This window comes from Hyperolius riggenbachi, chromosome 3 (genome assembly GCF_040937935.1).
Source record: "Hyperolius riggenbachi isolate aHypRig1 chromosome 3, aHypRig1.pri, whole genome shotgun sequence".
NCBI classification, from domain to species: Eukaryota; Metazoa; Chordata; class Amphibia; order Anura; family Hyperoliidae; genus Hyperolius; species Hyperolius riggenbachi.
The window spans coordinates 331,435,555-331,458,055 of record NC_090648.1 but is presented as its reverse complement, the minus strand read 5'-3'; the positions used below and the strand labels follow the sequence as shown (position 1 = coordinate 331,458,055).

Here is a 22,501-nt window from a genome sequence, read left to right as displayed (position 1 = left end):
CGCCAGGGAGGTTAATCAACTCATTCGGGTTTCAATACCACCTGTATGCAGACGATACACAACTGTATCTCTTTGCCCCAGATCTTGACTCCCTCCTCAAATGTGTTCCTGACTGCTTGTCTGCTATATCCTCCTTCATCTCCTCTCGCTTCCTAAAACTTAATATGAGTAAAACAGAACTAATAATTTTTCCACCGTCTCTGTCCACCTCTCCGCCTGAAGTAACAATAAATGTTAATAACACTCCGATAACTTTAGTTCCCAAAGCTCGGTGCTTGGGGGGTAATATTCAACTCATCTCTCTCTTTTGATCCTCGTGTTCACTCCATAACCAGTTCCTGCCATCTTCAGTTCAAAAACATATCTCGCATCCGTCCTTTTCTTACTCAAGACACAACTAAAATGTTAATACATGCTCTTATAATTTCTCGTCTGGACTACTGCAACATACTACTTTGTGGACTACCTTCTAACAGACTGGCCCCACTCCAGTCGGTACTGAACTCAGCTGCTGGTCTCATTGATCTTTCTTCTCGATCTTCCTCTGCCGACCCTCTTTGTCAACCTCTTCACTGACTGCCAATTAACCAGAGGATTCAGTTCAAACTCCTAACCCTAACCTACAAAGCTCTCCACAATCTCTCTCCCTGGTACATATCCTCACTAATTTCCAGATACAAACCCAATCGCAATCTCAGATCGGTTGATCTTCGGTTGTCCACCTCTAGAATCACCTCCTCACATTCACGTTTACAAGACTTCGCACACACTTCACCCCTCCTCTGGAATGCCCTCCCACAACACATCCGTCACTCGCCAGCCTTTGTTGCCTTTAAACGCTCTCTAAAAACACATTTGTTCCGACAAGCATATGTGCTACCTTAGGCCACTTCCCTTTGCTCTAAGACCAAATTGCACTCCTACTAGGTATCCTAAAACACACTGCCTCTATACATTTGTTGCATACTACCCCTCCTCTTGTCCCCCCCCCCCCCACATTCCTTTTAGATTGTAAGCTCGCAAGGGCAGGGCTCACTCCCCCTTTGTGTCTTGGAAATCATTACACATTTTATTCATCATGTTACTTTTATCACTGTCATTACCAATTCTATATTTTGTATCATTCTTTGTATTTTGTCACTAATTATGTATCTTGTATTTTGGTGTACACCATTGTCTGCATTATTATGTACCCCATGTTTGTTTCTTACTTTGTACAGTGCCACGGAATATGTTGGCGCTTTATAAATCAATAATAATAATCATCTATGTATAAGCACATGCCATTGTTCCGTGAATGTTCAGTACATTTTTTACTAGATTTGGCTGAATTGTTTATGGATGTTTTAGCAGAATTTCCTATATTTTTACAGTTATATATACAGAATATTTTAAGTTCTCACCTCTAGCCACGCTACCACTGTGGGCCCATCCCACTGTGCAAATGGTAGTCCTTTTCTACGGGCCTCTTCAAGAAGTTCGTGTCTGCAAAAATAGATTTAAACACACAATAAAACAAATTTTCTCTAGAAAAAAGTACAGTGCAGTAATTCATAACCACTTTTATGTAAACACACATGATAATCAAAATGTTTGGGCTCTCAGGCTAGAAAAAATAGATTTGATGTTGTAGTCACTACATAGGCTTATGAACATTTCTAAAAGCCACTGCAAACAGTTCACAGCTGCATCCAGGACCAAGACAAGCTCTTCCAGCAACCAAGGCAGAGGTGCCACAATGTGTCCCTCCGCCCCATTACACCTTGACTGCTTGCTCAGGCCTTAAGCAACCTGCTTCCACATGCCCCCTTGCCCAAACAGACTGTGAATCTCTCCTTGCTGGTTGCTAATTTAAGCTGACAAAGGGATGGTCTCCATTTAACTGCTTGAGAACCACAGGCTTACACCCCCGTCCCCCTATTGACCAGGCCATTTATTACAATTCAGGCCACTGCAGCTTTAACAATTTGCTGCACGGCCATACAACTTAACACACAAATGAATCTTGCCCCCTTTTATTGCCACCAACAGAGCTTTCTGTTGGTGGCACCTGATTGCTGCTGCTATGTTTGATTGAATTTTCATTTATATTATTGTTGTTTTTTTTTATGAAAATGTCTCTTTTTGTCTCCGCCCATCCGCCCTCTCCCCCCCCCCCCCCCACCCCGAGAGCCATTTACAGATCTGTACAAGTGATTTTGGCAGTTTTTCTCTTTTTTTTTCAGCCTGCCAGCCACGATATGGCAGGTGGTTTGTGAGTGCCACAGCGGGGATGTGCGTGCACGATCCCTGCTAGTCTCCGCCCCCAGGACTTGATGCCGATCGACGTTAGGCAGTCCAGGGAGAGCCTCCTTTGGCGCTATAGGCGTTATGCAGTCGGGGAAAGGGTTTTACCATCCCCTTCACCCCCACTGCTTGAACCAACCATCCACTGGAATTCCACTCACCAACACTCAGTTTTCCTTTAAATGGTTAAAGGGAAGGTCCAAGCAAAATAAAAAAATGAGTTTCACTTACCTGGGGCTTCAACCAGCCCCATGCAGCCATCCTGTGCCCTCGTAGTCACTCACTGCTGCTCCAGTCCCCCGCTGGCAGCTTGCCGATCTCGTACATTTTTACGCATTCCCGCTAGTGCAGGAACATTAACACATACATTTTTACGCTTTAGTGGTGCAACGCGTAAAAACGTACGCATTGAACCAGTAACGCGTAAAAATGTATGTGTTAATGTTACTGCACTAGCGGAAATGCGTAAAAATGTACGCAATGCGGCCCGCCGACCTCCGAGGTCGGCAAGCTGCCAGCAGGGGACTGGAGCAGCAGTGAGTGACTACGAGGGCACAGGTTGGCTGCATGGGGCTGGTAGAAGCCCCAGGTAAGTGAAACTCTTTTTTTATTTTGCTTGGACCTTCCCTTTAAGCATAGCATCTTTAGTACACAGAGTTTTCAAAAACTGCTGATCAATATTGAGACAGAACACTGTATGCTATGAAATGTATCTAAATCCTGTCTACTACCAGTCTCCAGTTTACTAGCTGTTTCTCTGTGCTTGAATAATGTGTTTAAGAAAGTCATTTTGAAATACAAGTGCTGAATAGAAGCCTGTGGAGATGAAAGCCTTCTCAAACCAACAGGTAGTATACACGAGCAATTTGAAACTCAATGGGGCATGCAGATCATTCAGTAAATCTGAAATTGTTAATGAATAAAACATGGATGTACAAAATTGTCCAAGATTAGCTGACCTTTTCAGATAATCTCTCTCAGTTTACTAACGTTTTCACATCATAAAATAATTAGAAATCTTATACAGGCAGACCTTTCCTCTCTCTACATAAAAATGTGTAACATGATGCTCCATCAGTGTTGGATCTCCAGTATCTACGATTAGCAGCTATTTGAGTACTTAAAACACATGGGCAGGAAATGATGCAATACTTTTCAAACCGCTGGTGATGGCCCAGCAAGGATGTTAGAAAGCTTCTAACAAGGTAGCTCACAGGAAGTCTAGAGGAAGACTACTGCGTTATCACATCATCCTAGCTTCCCTCAGTACTATCTGATTTCTACTGACCACTTGTTGCACCGGCACATTCAGTTCTTTTGGAGGAGGCATTGCACTGTTGTTGGGCACTGCCTTGTAAGATGCAGCAATAGGGATTGTAGAGCTAGTGTATGGTGGGAGATATGGCTTGGGGAACAGGTGATGGCATACGGACAGCTGGAAACCTGGTTGATGTCAGAAAGAGCGACAATGTGGACACTGAGTAGGTTTATCTCACTCCTGAAACGGTACATCTTGCATGTGAGTACTGGGGTAAAGGAGAAGATTGGGTGGGGCAGATTTCCTGGACTTAATATTTGACATGCAACTTTTATAAGAACAAAATACTTAAAAAAAAAAAGAAAAGACCAAGGACTAATTTAATTAAAATGGGTTACATTTTTACTCTGAATTTTGCACAGCAGCCATTTCTGTATGAAGTAAATGCTGGTTCATTAACCTACTAACAAAGAAAAAAAAAGTACCAGTATGTGCTTTTCAGCATTTTCTTCATTAAGTATTGTTTGCAAAGTCAGATAAAAGTGTTGTGTTTGCATTTACTTTTCAGTAGAGCTGCACCAAGAGTTTTGAACCCTTCCAATGGGGGAAAAAAAATCAAATTGAATGCTTAGTCCTACTGTATACGTACCCATGTTTATCTAATCATGTCACACGTCTGTTCAGAAACATTTTAGTATTCTAGAAATATCAATATTTTGTAACAGAAGTAAAGCCATCATGAAAAGTCTATGGGATCTCCCTCTGCAGGCAACATTACCAAAACAGTCATCAGGGAATAAGCCTAACCAGACTGCTTTCTGAGATGCCTGAAACATACTGTATTTAGACAACCAGACAAGTGAATAAAGAAAATATACTTTGTAGCTTTTCCAACATAGATTTAGACCCTGAAGAAAGATTGTGAAAAAGGCTTAATGCCTTTCAGTAAGCTAGTCCTATAATTGATTTTGTGATTTTACATTTCATTACCTTGCTTGTATTGCGGATAATCTAATTGCATTTCAATGACCGCAGCTAGCAGAGATCTGTAGTCAAGGAGTTTTCTGATTTAAGAAAAGAGGAAGTAATAGTTTTCTGTGGGGAATTATTGGCTTTAATCTGAGACTGATATAATTACATTCTTGGTGCTTTTTAGATTACATCCTCTTTTTCATCTTGCAATAATGTGATGGAGATAACCACAAAAAATGCTCTGTCCGTAGCCATTAATAAAGATTTACAGGCAAAAACATATTAATGTTTAACATAAAAGGAGACGCTATATTGTGAAGACGCTATGGAGCATGTGGCACTGGTATTGTAATAAGTCGCTTTATGTAGTACAGTGTTTCTCAACATTTTATTGGTATGTACCCCTTTTAAAACCCTCTACTCACCAAGTACCCCCTAGCATAGTAAACATTATCACACGTACCCCTTGACAAATATATATTTAATCGTAGTACATGATAATTGGTTCTAAACCATTTCCAAGCATTTACTATTGCTTTTAATTAGCTAAAATACTAATTTGGTGCTGTTTAAATAAGATGTATCATTTTCTAAAACTCTAAATTTGTTATTTTTGGTTAAGTATATCAAGCCCGAGTACCCCCTAGAACCCTCAGAAGTACCCCCTGGGGTACGCGTACCACACGTTGAGAACCTATGATGTAGTAGACCATCTGTGCGAAGCGGACCATTTGGAAGTATTCATTATTGTACAAAGAGTTACTAAAGTTACATTGGAGCATTGTTGTCCATGATTGTTCTGGATTGTGTCAGGTGACAGTTTGGGTCTGACTTGTGTGTGGATATTGCTTGGCTCCATGGCAAACAATGTATTCTGTACTATAGAGATAGGAGACCAAGAACAAGCAGACCACCTGCTGAGAAAAAAAATACAGGAGACATCGCCACAATAGAAGTTGGTTCTTAGTGATCCAGCCTTATGCATCACAAATGACCATTCTAATAACATCAGTGGACACTATACATACTCCATTTTTGCCCAGGATAATTATGAACAATCATTTTGGTCGACTATCAAAAGATCTTTGCAGCTTGAAGGACCACTATCACAAAAATGAGTAACATTTAAAATACACATTTGTCGAAGAGTAAAATGCACTATAAATTATTTTATTTGTATGTTCTTGTCACTTGCAGTAGGCAGTATAATTGTGACAAATTTTGGATGATTCAATTTTCTCAATAGAGATTCTCAGGAATTCTTTTATTTTTAAAAGCACTCTCTGTATGGCAGAGGCATACTCCAACTGCCTGAATAGACAGTTGGACACTGGATTTCTAGCGCCATTGTGATGGTCCTTTCCAGAGAGTAAGTAAAAAACAGAAAACTCCCCACGAGGAGATGGACAGAGAGTGACACATTGGCATAAGAAAATTGTAGTGCATTTTATTGCGTGTATCAAAAAGGGCACCTGGAAAAAAGGGCGCGGGGTATAGCCGAAATTTTAAGTTTTAATGCAAAACCATATTTTTCGTTTAAGAGGTTGTAAACGAAAATTTAGTGCTAAATAGGTTAAATAAACGGAAATGAAATGGCAAAATACCGTCTATAACAACAAACGAATTATGAAATGAAACGTCAAATAGCGTCTATAACAAAATCGATATTTACACTTGTATTAAGCATAGCAATGCAATGGTATATTTTACAGATATTTTACTGCAATTATACCTAACTGTAGGCTCACACAGATCTCTCCCTATCCCTAACCCCTAGACCCCCTCTTTGTTTAAATATACATAATTTAATAAATTGTAATATATTACATATATTGTGCTGTAACTATACCTATCCTTACTCTCACACAGAGCCCTCCCTGTACCTATCCCTAACCTCCCCCCCCCCCTCGTGGTGATGCCTAATGCCTAACCCTGGTGTATATTGTACTGTAACTATACCTAAAGCTACTCTCACACAGAACCCTCCCTGTACCTATCCCTAACCCCTAGACCCCCCCCTGGCGGTGCCTAATCCTAAGACCCCCCTGGTGGTGCCTAACTCTAAGACCCCCCCCTGGTGGTGCCTAACCCTAAGACACCCCTGGTGCCGCCTAACCCTAAGACCCCCCCTGGTGGCGCCTAACCCTAAGACCCCCCTGGTGGCGCCTAACCCTAAGACCCCCCTGGTGGCACCTAACCCTAAGACCCCCCTGGTGGCGCCTAACCCTAAGACCCCCCTGGTGGTGCCTAACCTTAAGACCCCCTAGTGGTGCCTAAACCTAACCGCCCTCTGGTGGTGCCTAAACCTAAGCAACCCCCTAGTGGTGCCTAACCCTAAATCTCCCCTGGTGATGCCTAACCCTAACCATATACACCTGGTGGTGTATATATAGCACTGTAACTATACCTAACCCTCCCTGTACCTAACCCCTAGACCCCCCTGGTGGTGCCTAACCCTAACCACCCCCTGGTTGCGTATATTATACTGTAACTATACCTAACCCTCCCTGTACCTATCGCTAACCCCTAGACCCCCCTGGTAATGCCTAAACCTAACCATCCCCACCGCACGAACACCCTAAACACATATAAACAATAATATATTTAATCCTAAAAATACTTCACTACAAATAACATGAATAAAATAATTTATATACAGTATTTGTAATAGAATAAATAGCCTTAAAATAACATACATTAATATTATAAATAGAGAAAAGTATATATAAATATATACAATACAATAGATAGCCTTACAATCACGTACGCATTAGAAATCTTAAAATAACAGTAATATTAAAAGCGATATTTTAGTAACTATAATCAACGCATTATAAGTGTAAAAACAAAGTTAATACCAAAAGCGATGTATTTCTAATATAATAAGGTTAAAAACGGTATTTAAGCATTATACATATGAAAACGAATTTTTAAATGATCAAAGAAGTATAAACGAAAAATTGAGTTGTTATACTTTTGTAAGCAAAATTTTAAAACGAAAAAAATAAGTAAAAACTGCTATAAGCGAAATTTAAAAACGAAAAAATAAGTATAACACAAAGTCAAAACGAACTTGTAAACGATATTTGTTATAAACCTTATTCTGTAAACGAAAAACTTTTGTTAACACGATCCCTGTAACCGCTATTTCTCGGGCGCCCTTTTTTCCTGTCGGGCGTCGAATAGCCGATATTTTGCATTGCAGTCTATGGCGGCACCCTTTTTGTCCACTATCCCTGTGCGCCCTTTTTTTACTGGCACCCATTTTATTCTAGGACAAACTTACAACTATTACACATGTATTTTAAATGTAAAGAAGTTGTCCTTAAACCCAATTGGAAATCATTTTTGCAAGCAGACTGTGATCAGCTTCATTACTGTGGAGAAAAGGGAGCAAACTGTTTATGTGAGAAAGATCCAGTGGTAGATCAGAGAGCTGAGGGCTGCTCAAAAAAACGTATTCGGATGAAATCCAAATAGGTTTATCCGCAGTGGTGTAGCTACAAATCTCGGGGCCCGATGTGGAAATTGGACCTGGGTCCACCCACCCTACATTAAATAGCCAGGAGTAGCTACCTCCAATGTAGGTAGCCAGGATTAGATGCCTCAGTATAGATAGTCAGGAATAGGTACCTCTGTATAGATAGCCAGGATTAGATGTATCAGTATAGATCAGTGGTCCTCAAACTAAGGCCCGCGGGCTGAATGCGGCCTCCTGAGGCTTTTTTACTGCCCCCCCCTCACACACACAAAAAATGTATTACATATAGATGCGGTCCGCTGCATCTTTAAATATTGGCCCGCATATAGAATAGCAGTTCTGGCACGCCCTTCCACATTGAAGCCAGAAAGCAGTTATTTGCTGGCTTCTGGGTTAATGGGTGGAGGAGATAACTTGTAATAAGCATAATCACATCAACATGCAGTGTTGGAAGGCGTACTACCTGCACATGCTGTGTTGGTGGCATAATAGCTGCACATGCTGTGTTGGAGGGCATAATAGCTGCACATGCTGTGTTGGTGGCATAATAGCTGCACATTCTATGTTGGAGGGCACACTACCTGCACATGCTCTTTTGGAGGGCACACTACCTGCACATACTGTGTTGGGAGTGCATACTATCTGCACATACTGTGTTGCTGAGCATACTATCTGCACATGCCGTATTGGTGGCATAATAACTGCACTTGCTGAGTTGAGGGGCATACTACCTGCACATGCTGTGTAGGTGGATACTATATGCAATGTTGTGTTGGGAGCATAAAATGTGCTCTGGTTAAATGGGAGACATGAGGGATGCCCATGTTAATATGCACTGTTTACAATACATAGGCTCAATGTTATGTTTTTCTACATTATTTTATGTATACTCCGGCCCCCCAGCAGTCTGAAGTATGTTGACCCCGGCCTTTGACATAAACACTTTGGTGACGACTGGTATAGATAGTCAGGAATAGGTACATCAATATACAGTAGATAGCCAGGGATAGATACCTCGGTATAGATAGGAATAGGTACCTCAGTATAGATAGCCAGGATTAGATGACTGAGTATAGTCAGGAATAGGTACCTCAGTATAGGTAGCCAGGTGGAGGGGGGACGCAGCAGCAGGACCAGCAGTCATCAGATACTCACTTGCAACGATCCACGTGCTGCAGCTACAATCTTCTTCCTGTTCTTCTGTTCCATCTCACAGTAAAAGCACCCCTAGAGGGCACTCTTACTGTGAGATGGAACACAAGAACAGGAAGAAGTTTGTAGTGCTTGGAAAATGGCAAAGTGAGTATCTGACTCCCTTAGCAGCAGCAGGTGGGGAGGACGAGCGGGTCCGGTCGCACGGGTTACTGCTGCGACCCTGGCCCCTATGCCCGTTTATTTGGATTTCATCCAGGTAATTAAATCACCTGGGCAGGTGGGCGAGGGGGGGTTAAGCCTACCCATCAGATGTCTTCTTTGATCTGTCCCTCGGCGCATCCAACGATGCTTTCCAAGCTGTGGTCACGTGATTACAAACGCGTCCTCCTTCCGGGTTGGAGGAAGTGTTTGTAGTCACGTCAAGTGTTTGGAATGTATCATGGGAGGCACCATGGGATGGATCAAAGAAGACGTCTGATGGGTAGGTTTAACCCCCCTCGCCCACCTGCCCAGGTGATTTACTTACCTGGATGAAATCCAAATAAAACCTTTTGGGATTTCATCTAGTGAACATCACTGTCAGAGAGGACAAGCAGAAGGCTTTGCATTCTTGTACAGGAATTGTATATATGAAGTCAGTCTATAGCTCTGACTGGTGCATGCAGTGCCTGTCCATGATTATATGGAGGGGCGGTTATAAGCTGTGAAGAGGCTATAGTCTTATTCATACACATTTATTTTGTATTCATATATTTATGCAGCACTTACAGAGGAAACGAAACAATCCACATCACCATCTTTCTCCTCCTCCTTCAGTCAAAATACAAAAATGACCAATTTTATAAGAGGAAAATAAATGATACTAATTCATGTTTCTGCACTTTCTATGCACTTAATCTTATGAAGTCTTGAGGAAACAACAGTGATAAACCAGGAAAATCTAACCCAAGTAACACTCCCTTCCAGTAAGCAGCCATTCAGCACTGGATAAACATGGGCAGATATGTGGACAATTGTTCAAGCAATAATCTGTCCATCAAATGCTTTGTTCTAAAACAAGTTGAGGTAGGTTCCTGCTCCTGTCACGTTACATCCATCAATCATTTGCTGTACAACAGATTAATACCAGCACATCCAATCATTAAGCAACCAATCAAAGGCTCGGTTTCTCACCAGTCAAGTGCAGAATTACATTTTCAGACTAACCAGTCATTTGAACAGTTTGTTGATTCGACTGCATGAGAAAATCTGCTCATGTATCTGCTTGTCTATCACTAGGCCTAAGTTTCACAAAGGGAAAAAGACTGTACTAGATTTAGCAACAATCATATATCGATTTCTGCAAATCACCTACCTATGTGACTAAATATTCAGCAATTATGTGATGTTTGAAATATCTTCTTGGGTCATAAACCTCTATCCTTGTACACTAGTGTCTGTGTTCTAATGATTGAATATATTGTAGTAGTCAATCATCTTTTACTTTACTTAGGAAACATTATTTGCATTTTCTTTTGAAATTTAATTGGAGGCAACACAATAGACGCTCAAAAATCGGGAGGAGGAGAAGGAATCATCATAAGAAGTATTTGGATTCCAGTCAGAAGGAGGTAAATAAGACATAGCATAGTGCACTCAAGTCATCCTTGAAATACAGGGCAGCATCCAAATCCAGGTTGGACTGGGACACGGAGGGCCCACCAGGGAATTTTCAGCCTGGGGCCTGCTCACCCCATAATTTAAAGGATACCCGAAGTGACATGTAACACGATGACATAGACATGGGTATGTACAGTGCCTAGCACACAAATAACTATGCTGTGTTCCTTTTTTTTTCTTTCTCTGCCTGAAAGAGTTAAATATCAGGTATGTAAGTGGCTGACTCAGACCGGAAGTGACTCCAGTGTGACCCTCACTGATAAGAAATGCCAACTATAAAACACTTTCCTAGCAGAAAATGGCTTCTGAGAGCAAGAGATAAAAAGGGGAATTTCTTATCAGTGAGGGTCACACTGTAGTCACTTCCTGAGTCAGGGCTCAGTCAGCCACTTACTTACTTGATATTTTACTGCTGAAGATGTAAGTGGTACATGATAATAAAAATATGATAGACTACTGTATGGATTAGATTGTGAGCTCCTCTAAATATAGACAGCGACATGACTATGCAGGGGTGGTTCCAGGAATATTTTAGTGTGTGTAGTGTGCAGGTGATGGATCCACTAGGTGGGGAAGCTGGTTAGTTAAAAAAAAGGGTTTGGCAATGCACTGGAAAATGGCCATGGTCAGGATGGGTCATAGGCATTGCCAAATGTACATAAAATAAGTAGTGGTGTTATGCAAAGATAATGGTCCTAATGCTAGGTACACACCATACAATTTTCTGGCAGATTTACCAGCCAGGTCGATTTTTTCCAACATGTCTGATCTAAATGTTGATTGATTTTCTGCTCTATTTCCATAGAAGTGAACGGAAATCGTTCAGAAAATCAATCAAAATCAGATCCGACATGTTGGAAAAAAATCGATCTGGAAGGTAAACCTGTCAAAAAAAACTGTATGTGTGCACCTAGCATAATTGAAAAACTTTGGATGAAGCCCCCTCTCCTTTAATAAGATGTAATGCCTCGGTTAACATACATATGGTAGGGATTAGATTAGTGCTGCAGAAGATGCCAGTGCTTTATAAATACATAATAATAATATAGTAGGGCATAAGACTATGACTATGGTAGGAATAGATTGTGAGCTCCTCTGAGGACAGTCAGTGACATGACTATGTACTCTGTTAAGTGCTGCAGAAGATGTCAGTGCTATATAAATACATATTATTATTATTAATAATAATAATAATAATATAGTAGGACAATGGACTATAATTATGGTAGGGATTAGATTGTGACTTGGGATAGTAGGGGGAGGTCACTGGGGCTAGTGGAGAGAGGGAGGCGGTCATTAGAGCTAGTGGGTGAGGCAGGCCACTAAAGCTAGTGGGGGGGGGGGGGGGAGGGCAGGGGAAGGTCACTGGGGCTAGTGGGTGGATGGAGAAGGTAATTGGAGCTAGTGGGGGAGGAGGAAGGTAACTGGAGCTAGTGGGGAGAAGAAGGAGGTCATTAGAGCAAGTGTGGGAGGCAGAAGGCCACTGAAGCTAGTGGGTGGGGGGGGGAGGAGAGGGAGAAAGTCACAGGGTTTAGTGGGTGGGCGGAGAAGGTAACTGGAGCTAGTGGGGGAGGCAGAAGGTCACTGGGGCTAGTGGGTGGGCGGAGAAGGTAACTGGAGCTAGTGGGGAGGGAGAAGTTCACTGTAGGTAGTGGGGGGAGGTAGATGGATACTCACTGCATTGAAAGACTTCCTCCATCCGTTCTTCCACATGCCAGACAAACACCCTCCTTAGCCTCCACCAGGCTCTGTTCGGGGGTGGGGCTTCCTCTGGACAGAATATTGGGCTTCCTCCAGGCAGGGCTCACCTGCCAGACACATGCTCCTTAGTGAGCAACCACAGGGCTCGATACCACACTTCCTGTGTGTGAGTGACAAGGCCAGAGATCACACTAGCCAGCCTCCTATACTCTGTGTCCGTGTGAGGGGCAGGGCTTCCGTGATCAGGGGGCGGGGCTTATACTGCCGGCAACTCTCTTAATTGTTCCAGATGGAGACCGCTGCGGGGAGGCATGATGGACTGCGAGCCCTGTGAGCAGTGAGACGTGCACGCTCACAGGCACAGCAAAGTAGCAGCCTCAACCCTCAGCTGCCTGTTGGCTCTTTTTCTCCCCAGCTCCCACCACGTAACAGGAACACAAAAGTGAGCGGGGCATACCACCAACAGGGCCTACCGGGGGAAAACCAGAGTTACCGCTGGGTCAGTCCGACCCTGATCCAAATCCAAATATTTATGAAGTGTCGGGCCTTTTAGGAGCATCAGATGGAATTAATTGGTTGGTGCAATTTGGTAGGGAGGAGAGGTGTGGTTATATGGAGTGATTACATATGAAGTGAGGGAATATAGGGAATGGTCATTAGGTCACTGTGTCCTGGCACCCAATGCCATCTACAAAATTGTTTATCTGTTCCCTGGAAACTGATTCTTTTCCTTAACAGATATTACATATTCACAGGGAAATCTATGTAGGCTTTACCTGTGGACATTTAATGGTATACTCCCCACTGTCTCGGGCACAAACAATGCAGAACTTTAAGCAGAGTACAATCAAATAAAATATGACGTGCTTTGTTAAAAGTGACATACTTTTTCTTGAGTCTTCTATCCTTCTCTGCTTGAGTTCCAAGTTTACTCAACCCCAGAGAATCTTGAGCGCCAGGATCGGCATCCATGAAAGCTCCTGCAGCCAAGAATGAGCACATGACTTTACCAAGGCCCCAGTAATCACACACAGCTTTCCAACTAAACATTTCTATAATTAAGTCCTCTCCTGGTCCTTACACATAAAATGTATGTACAGTATGTTGTATAATGTGTCTGTGTGTACACACCTTTGTGTGCACACGCACGCACATGCATCTTTTGGTTTCTGTTTTACTGAAATAATATAAATGTGTATCCATATAAAATACACAAGACTCTTCAAAAAGGATTGCTGACCTATTTTATCAGCATGTGCTCCTGTATCAAAGATTAAGAATTACATTTGTTTTCATAAACTGTCCTAATGAATACGATGACAATCACACTTCAAGATATACAAATCTTGATAATTTCAATACACATATTACGAATACATTGTTAAACATCTCATTCATCAGTTTAGATTTTTTTTTACATTTTTTAATATGCTTCTAAACCTCACTTTCCAGAGAAAATGTTAGTGGACAATTCTACGCTCAGCCCACATAACACTGATTACTAATAAAAACACAAGACCCCATATCTCATTCATCCTGAGTAGGTATGTATCTTTATGGCCACATCAGCATGCTAGACCTTGCCTGGTGCCTCAACACCAATCAAAATAAAATATGAATCATTGGAAGCTTCTACTTTTAAAATCACAGTACCAAGCACCAGGGGGAGCTGCTGGGCTGATCCATTAGCATAGATTCATGGATATGTGTGTGACCAACACTCTTTCACTCGCTTTATGTCTATGCACAATGTAGTTGAATAAGGTACAAAACTGGTTATAAGAAAAACAGCCATGCAATTAAGTACTTTTCTTATTTCAAGAGGTAATATTGCTGAAAACTGTAATATTTAGAATACATAAGAACATATAAGTAGCTGTCACTTTTAGTAAATATTATAATCTGTCAGAAATAAGTAAGGCGGGAGACAGGCAGGAGGGGGAGAGGAACAATTGACTTGGGCATCGCCGTCACTAAAGATCCAAAGTGCTACATTTTTCTGCAACCTCAGGGGACACCTGTACACACACTATGTTATTGACCAAAACCATCTAAAACAGCCACCTTGGCCAAGTGTCATGTAGTTTGTATATGTAGCCAAAGAGGTAACCGTTAAAAAAGATAAAATCATTTATTGTGCATTATTTGCTCTGGGACAAAGTTATGTATATGTAGTGTACACATGCATTTTACATTTTAGTTTTTCATAGTGGCCCTTTAATATTGCTTAATCATGAATACCAGTGGTTGCAAATGAAGTAAACTGTAGTATTTAGTAGTGAAGTATACTCTTTAGTATTGCTCAATAACGAATACCAGTGGTTGCAAATTAATTAAACGGATTAAATATTGAGTGATGTACTGGGAAATATGTTATTGATCCAGGCTTCAAAAGCAATCTACTGGTAATAGTCACCATAGAGTTATTGGAGTGAAACGCCATGACAAGACAAGCCAAGACAAATGGCGTTTATATTGCGCTTTTATTCTGGGGGACTCAAAGCGCCAGATCTGCAGCCACTACGCAGCGCTCTATAGGCAGTAGCAGTGTTAGGCTGGATCCACTTTGTCTATCAGTTTTCTGCATGAGTTGGCGGACATTGTCGCATTGCTATCAATTGTTTTTATGCATGTGAAAAACGCATTGGAGTGTGAACTAGCCCATTTATTAACATTAATTCTCAATTTTCCTGTGCAGAAATTGCACAGAACAACTGACAAGAGTGGACAGGCCCTCAGGGAGTATAGCCCAAAGGACTCCTTACTGAATAGGTGCTGGTTAGCGAACAGGAAGAACCGAGATGCGAACCCTGGTGTCCTGTGTCATCGACAGAGCCCTTAACCATTACACTCTCCAGCCACTCAAACCAGGGACGGGGTTAGTGCTTCAGAGGGTTCATTTCCCCTCCCCCAACTAATCTTTCAAGGGATGTAACATACATACACATGTTCTAAAACCACCACATCTACAAATGAATGTAGACGTTTGACTGATTCCTTGTAGAGTATAATTTCTGTCACTGCAAAATGGCGGCAGAAAATATGCTTTATGTTCTGCAGACTTGAATTAGGGGCCCAAATGTGACCGTATGGATAAGGTTGTGTCATGTAATTACTTTGGTCCCAGTTAAAAGTGCAGCTCTTGGTCCTCAGAAATCAACCAAAGGATCACTGCACGTACCTGCAGGGGCCACAAGCTGTAAATTACCGTATGTTGATTAATGTTTGCTGTCATATTACATAAAATGATCACAATTTCAAGAACCAGCAGCAAAGTAAATAGACACAACAGAGTTATGCAGTTTCAACCATTACCAAAGGTTTTTTTCTTCAAATCATAATAATTGAGATATATTTCTACAGTCATGGGCAGCAAAGCCATTATATACTGATGGAATTATAAGGGCTATGTGCACTATTTTGCTCTGCTGCCGATGACTATGATATCCAGTGTGGTGCCGCTCTATTCCAACCAAGCGAATGGAGCACAGTCTTAACATACTGCCACACGCATTGTCATTGGTGTGAATGTAGCAGTACAAGTAAAGGACAACCACAGTCAGCAGTGCTGTGAAGAATGGAGTATACCCCATTTGCATTATTGCCAGTGTTAGGGGAGATACAATATATATTGCAGACAAGGTAACACAATCCCTTCAAAGAACAATGACTCCTTACTAAGCTGTCCGAGTCTTGCCTTCTCCTTCTTGCCAAACAACCTTCCTATAGAGGATTTTATTCCTTTCTTCTTTGGAGCTTTGTGGAGGGAGTCTTGACTGCTGTTGGCACTCACTAGACCAAGGACATCAGGCTCAAGAGAAGCAGTCAAACTACTATAAAAAGTAAAGAAGGATTATTTTAGCAAACTATGGAAGAACTAGCTTCTGTCAGAAATACTGTATAGAAGTAAAGAGTTTTGGTTTATTTTTTCCCGATTGTAATATACCAATAAGTCACCCTCAATATTTACAATAAAGCAGGCTCCTGGATGGTCAGCCTACTTTGCTTCCCTACAGGGTTTATCATTGCCTGCACTTCAGCAGTCTGCACAGACAGTATAATGAGTGCAGAAGGAAACACAACATCGCAACCTCCTCACTTGTAAAGTGCCTTTACTCATTATCCACTCTGTGCACATTGTTGCACCTAAATATCAGCACACACTACATGGGAGTGAACACGGGGAAAGCGAACCAGTGCAGGAAACAAGCAGGACAGCCAACCAGAAGCCAGCTTTTATAAATAATGGGGATGCCATGTTATTATCTTAAACTAGGGATATAATAAATACTGAAATTATATTGCACAACTAACAATGGCTCCATACGAAGACCTTTTAACTACCTATATGTAACCATGTATCTTAGCCATAACAAAGAGAGAGAGAATTAGTTGGTAGGCTGAGAAAGATGATCCCTCTCACCCTCTGGCGTCGTTGTGATATGAAGATGGCAGAGTATGAGTCATCCTGAGAGCACGTGGTGTTGATGGAGGGGAGGTTTCACATTTTATCGTAGCTTTATCTTCACGACCATCTTCTTCTACAACTGCAATCTGCAAGTAATTTCATACACAGCTATCTCAATACCATTCTGACTCAGAATGAGATATTGGTTATCAGAACGATATAAAACATATTACTTTAATATTATTTTGCCACTGGCATGGATTTATACAACTTAAGCCGGCAACACAGCTCTAAGTCGTGCTAAACAAAATAGCAATAACCTTGTGACATCTCAGAGAAAATCATTTTTAGTAGTCCACAAAACCTTGGAAACATCTTATTCCAAACCAAAAGTGAAGAGCATATAAGAAGGCAAAAAAATAAAAATAAATAATTTTATATATATATATATATATATATATATATATATATATATGTACTTTTTTCAAGTAAGCATTGCCCCTTTTACAGATTTATTGCTGTAGACATATAAGTACCAATCCAATGCAAATTTGTACTATTTAGATTACAATGAAGAGCAGGTTCTCAGCTGTGTGTCAAGAGGATCGTGTGTAGATCATATTTCACAAAAATTGAACAATGGTTTCCCAAAAATAATCAAATAATATTTGCCCCCCATATTTTTAAGCTTTGATATTCTATAAGGTTGAATAAAATAAGTAATTTTACTGTACCACTACTGATGCAAGAAGTTATTTACTATGTTTAAGCCAGGGCTGTATTCTATGAAATCTCATGTAATTTAAATGTGGAATAATTTAAACCATATATACCTGCCTTACTCAATGGAAAGATCTATAATTATGTTACACATGGGCAAGAATGGTGTGGTTGACTTTGTCTAAAGCCTTAGTACACATGTACGAAGACTGTTGCCCACAGGGACCAGAACAGCTTGTGGCTGAGTACTGTACAGACGTGGCTAGCATAGAGGATAGCTATGTTGCTGAAGGTTCTGAACAGAGTTAATCTAGTAAAAGATGGCTTAAATAAAGTAGTTGGCTCAGTGAGGTATTTTTATAAAAGAAGGAGTGGTGATCTGACTGTAGACACTTTGTTTGCCCGATGATCTTTTAAGACAGCCCTTAAGCAGGGGTGATCAGTTTAATTATGGTACTTTGCCTATTATAACAGCCTTACAGTGTCAATCCAAATTTCCATTCTTTGTTGCCCAAATCGGTCTACATGATACATAAGATGAACAGTATCCATTGTCTATACAGACTAAGAATTAACAGAATTCTTAAACAATGGCCACATATTAATTTTGAATGCATACTCCATTAAAAAAAATAGTCCTTACCTTCCGTCGATGCTTTCGCAAATCACTAGGCTAAAATAAGAGAAAAGGTAAAAATCCCATTAGTATTAATAGGTAACATTATACAAAAAAGTGTACTACACATCCAAATTTTAACTATTTTTTTTCGGCAAAGAACAGAAGATACAACAGATAAGTGTACAAGTATTTTTAGTATTAGAAGGAATGGTATAAAAGTATAGTTAGCATAGTGGAATTCTGGTTATTGGTTAAGACATAAATTGAGCGCTGGTGCTTGGGCGTCATGTTATCCAAACAGTGGTGTCTAACGTGCGACATAACTGATAGCTGGTGTTTATCTATATAACATAACCTTCTGTAGAGTTCGTAAAATAAAATTCTGTGAACAAAGACAATGAAATTGGAGTATAAGCTAGCAACAGTTAGGCATCGAAAAGGGTATGTTAGGGGACTGATCAGCTTTAGATGTTAGGAAGGAGAAGGAAATATTTAGCTATAGCTGAATGATAGACAGAGTAATAGTGAACACCGAAGAAAAAGATTTTTACAAAGCAGATTGTGGAACAGTAAGACCACCATCGGCATGTAGCAGCTGTATTGTTTACACATATTTTTTGAGTTAAAGTCATTTGCAAGAGATTAATACCCAATATGAGGTTAATGATATCAGTGCTGGCACTGTATCTCGCATACATTTGAAATCGGCGCCAGAAGACTTGGGCACAGGATACAGCCGGTATATGGCTGATCCTGCTTCTGCACAAGTCCGGGGCGCGTTAATTACTATTCACCCTCCAAGCCGCCATGGATGGTGGGGAATGATATAATTTGGCTTCTAGCTATTGCTGGAGGCTGAATTATTATGTTTTAAAAGCAACTTCAGCTGACGTCTTATGACGGCGCTGATGTTACTCACTGAGCGCCGCTATAGCTGTAATTCCTGTTACAGTCTATGGTGGCGCCGGCTGCGCCCAAATCTACCTGCACTGAACAGCACTGCTCTGCTATATCTCTACAACCATACAAAATGCACTGGGGACCGCTATTATGCTCCAGTTACTGTATATTTAAAGGCATGAGGGTCTAATCTTATGGGTTTGTGACTGCTCAATTTGCTGTAACCCATTTTTGTGAAAAAAATCTAATAAAATATTTGAAATAGAAAACAAAAACAAAAAAAACAAACATTTTTGATTGCCAGATATGAAAATTCATATCACTGTTGCCGTGTACACCAGTGATGTCAAACTCCAGTCCTCAAGGGCCGAGGTCCTCACACATTTTTGGCACAGCTCAAATTATTTGCTGGGGCTGAATCAAGACAGGTGTGGCTCATCAAGTAGAACACATTTTTTCCATTTTCAGCCCTTCCTAACCACTGGCATGGCTATGGTCCTCCAGGACTGGAGCTGGACATTTTTGGTGTAGTAAAAATGCATTGGCAAATAAAACAAAACACAGAACGTATAAGACAAATGGACTTCTGGAAGCGTTAAAAGCACTTGTAGTTACAAATGAATAGCTGTAAAACTATTTGGCGTTCGCAACTTACTAGCGTCATTACTCCCATGCGGTCCATTTCCCGCGCAGGGCTGCGTGGCGTGAGCTTAGGAGTGGAATGCCCGCTTGGAGGGGATGAGCTTGCCAGGGATGAAGCCGTCACTGAGCCAGTTATAGAGGTACATGGATGCATTCTGGCCAAGTTAAGCCCTTCCAAGCTGACGCTGGCTACTCTGTTCTCGATTTCCTCTGCTCTGAGTTCCGTAGACTCCTTTTCTTCTTGAATGAGTCTGGTAAAAAAATAAAATATTTTCTTATACTGCATTGCCATACACGGCGCCAAAGAGAATAAACGCTGCACTTTGTCAGTGCTGTGCTGAAGAGGTCATTCATTCTCTTCCTTTCAAGATTTTTATCTTTGGAAGACCTGTACATAATTTAAGCTCTTCTTGACAGGCAGATTTCTCCTCAGAGTGCAGGATCATAACACAGACTGTGTAACTGTGCTAAAAGATGCATGGCAAGATTTCATGCCCACTTAGCTCACTGCTATCCCTGAGGAGCCAAAATCACTGTCGGCTATTGCATTCAAAACTAAACACTCAATTATACATCTCTATGTAACAGAGGGTTTGTTTTTTTTTATTATAAAATATGAAATAATGAAACAGGCCAGATTAGTATTATATCTTCTGTCTTTCACATTAACTGGTTTGTCTATGCTTGGCCTATAGAGCTTTTAGAGAGACAAGGTGCCCCAATGAAAGCTAACCTTTACCCCTCTAAAATTCATGTTACTTTCAGTGAAGAGTCTGAAGGACATCACACTCACCTAAGAACATATCCACTCCTCCCCGGGTTAAAAAGTGAATAAAATCTGTTCTAAAGTTGGATACTTTACACCTGCCCCAGATTAGTATATATGTTTAATAGTGCACTTAGCCAGATGCAACATATTCAAATTAATTGAGTAAGGCAGACACTTTCAGTAACATTGGTCCAACATGACTTTTCTTGGTCCTGTCTCCTTTATACGGATGCAAATTTTAACCCACTACCTCCTCCCTGGCCTTGTAAAAATAATAGAGAAATCGAGGGCCCACTATAGTGTAGTATTTTGTCCAATATGGTAAAAAGAAAACAATATAAGATATACTCACAAAGGTAGGTTGCTGACAAGCAACCACTTTCAAGGCATTAGGGGAACTTGACCCATCCCCTCGGGGTAGATTAAGAGGTCGCTCTCTGTCGGCAGGAAGAACGGTGGTAGACCCAATGCATTTGACTAAATGCATTTATTGGAGTACACCATTAAAGAATACTTTTGAAACATTTATCTTGTTGAATCTGCAATGGGGAGGTGAGTACCTCTTCCCCTATTTTTTATTCACATTGTTTTATCCTTTTGGCGCCTCTGTGTTTCTGATACAATCCTCCCTGGCCTTGATTAACCTTACCCTCTTCACTGGGCCTATTCCTGTTTCCTTTAACTTCCCGCGTCACTAATTGTGACCCCCTTAGTGCAACCTTGCCAACAGCCCAAAAGAAACATTGTGCCTATCCTGAACTCCTTACCACCCAAATGTTTAACCATTACCTTTGATCAAAAATGTCGAAACCACATTGCAAAAAATGTATTGAATTTAACAAATTAAATTCCTAATATTTTAAAATATTTATCAATCAATTATTCAATGTTTGCCCACTGTAAACTCTGTCCTCTCCCTGACTTACATTGTTAAATTTGTTACAGGTGGTAACAGCTTTACTGCTGGTAAGGTGCAGCACTGTGGAACTGTTTGTTGTTGTTCTGAAGTGAGCAGAAACAACACTTGGTCTCCCAGAGTGCCCTGGGGCAGAAGGCTGCATAACTAAATAGGCAAGGCTAAACATCACTGGGAGAGTGGGGTTACACATGGATAGATACATGAAGGGTTTCTGTGGCTGAAACTGCTTAGTATGGTTTGCTTTCTTAAAACAGAAGGTACTTGCGATAATTCAGACTTATGTGTGTAACTCACAATGCATACTGCTGAATATGCTAATTATCTTTTTATGCCCCTGAAGCTGAAACCCGGATAATTACCATAAAATTGTGTATCCTGAATAAATTTACTATATTCTACTGTTATTGTGGTGCCTCTAAGTTTGTCCTAATCCTAAACTGTCCTAAAGCCTAATGTTACTCCTCCTCTCCACCCTCACTTTCCCTCCTTCCCAGATGGTATCAGCAATCTTAGCCAATCAGGATGGAGAGCGCTGTAGTGTAGCTCTGTGCCCAACGATGCTTCATTCAGTTTGTGTCCCAGACAGGAAAAAACTGCAATTGTTTGCAAAGGGAACACTAACAGGATCATAACCTAATAAATGTACTAACCTCTCACTCCTTGGCCAACATTCAAATTCTTCAATTCCAGCTTTAAAACGTTAATGACTGCTGAATGACAATCTAAATTTTTCTGATATAAATGCACATCGTCCCCTCATAAATCCATGTAATATTTCAGAGTTAGAAGTAGTCATACATTAGGTTTTGTTTTTTTCTCTGGCTAATTGCAGGTTATGTCTGAGTGTGACATAGCACTTGGCTGTGAACAACAGCATGATTCAATAAAAAATGTACAGAAAATGCAGGTATTGCGGGCACAGCCTATCCTCACGAAACTTGTGTTCAGTGTATATTCAGCGTCCCCAAGAATAGGACAGAAGCAGGATGTTTTTGAACAGCAGCCACAGGCA

At 40.9% G+C, this 22,501-nt stretch overlaps 1 protein-coding gene across 9 annotated transcripts in view; it reads right to left on the bottom strand.

Moving 5' to 3' along the window:
• The window catches only part of PPFIA2 (PTPRF interacting protein alpha 2), a 409,727-nt gene that overhangs the window by 74,542 nt on the left and 312,684 nt on the right, over nucleotides 1-22,501 (bottom strand). For all 9 annotated transcript variants that reach the window (XM_068276855.1, XM_068276859.1, XM_068276856.1 and 6 more), the window contains 6 exons: nucleotides 19,815-20,052; nucleotides 18,284-18,313; nucleotides 16,936-17,066; nucleotides 16,191-16,345; nucleotides 13,399-13,492; nucleotides 1,404-1,485 (listed from right to left, as the gene is read on the bottom strand). In XM_068276855.1, the coding sequence (XP_068132956.1) occupies nucleotides 1,404-1,485; nucleotides 13,399-13,492; nucleotides 16,191-16,345; nucleotides 16,936-17,066; nucleotides 18,284-18,313; nucleotides 19,815-20,052 (730 nt within the window). The remainder of the gene's footprint in view (nucleotides 1-1,403; nucleotides 1,486-13,398; nucleotides 13,493-16,190; nucleotides 16,346-16,935; nucleotides 17,067-18,283; nucleotides 18,314-19,814; nucleotides 20,053-22,501) is intronic.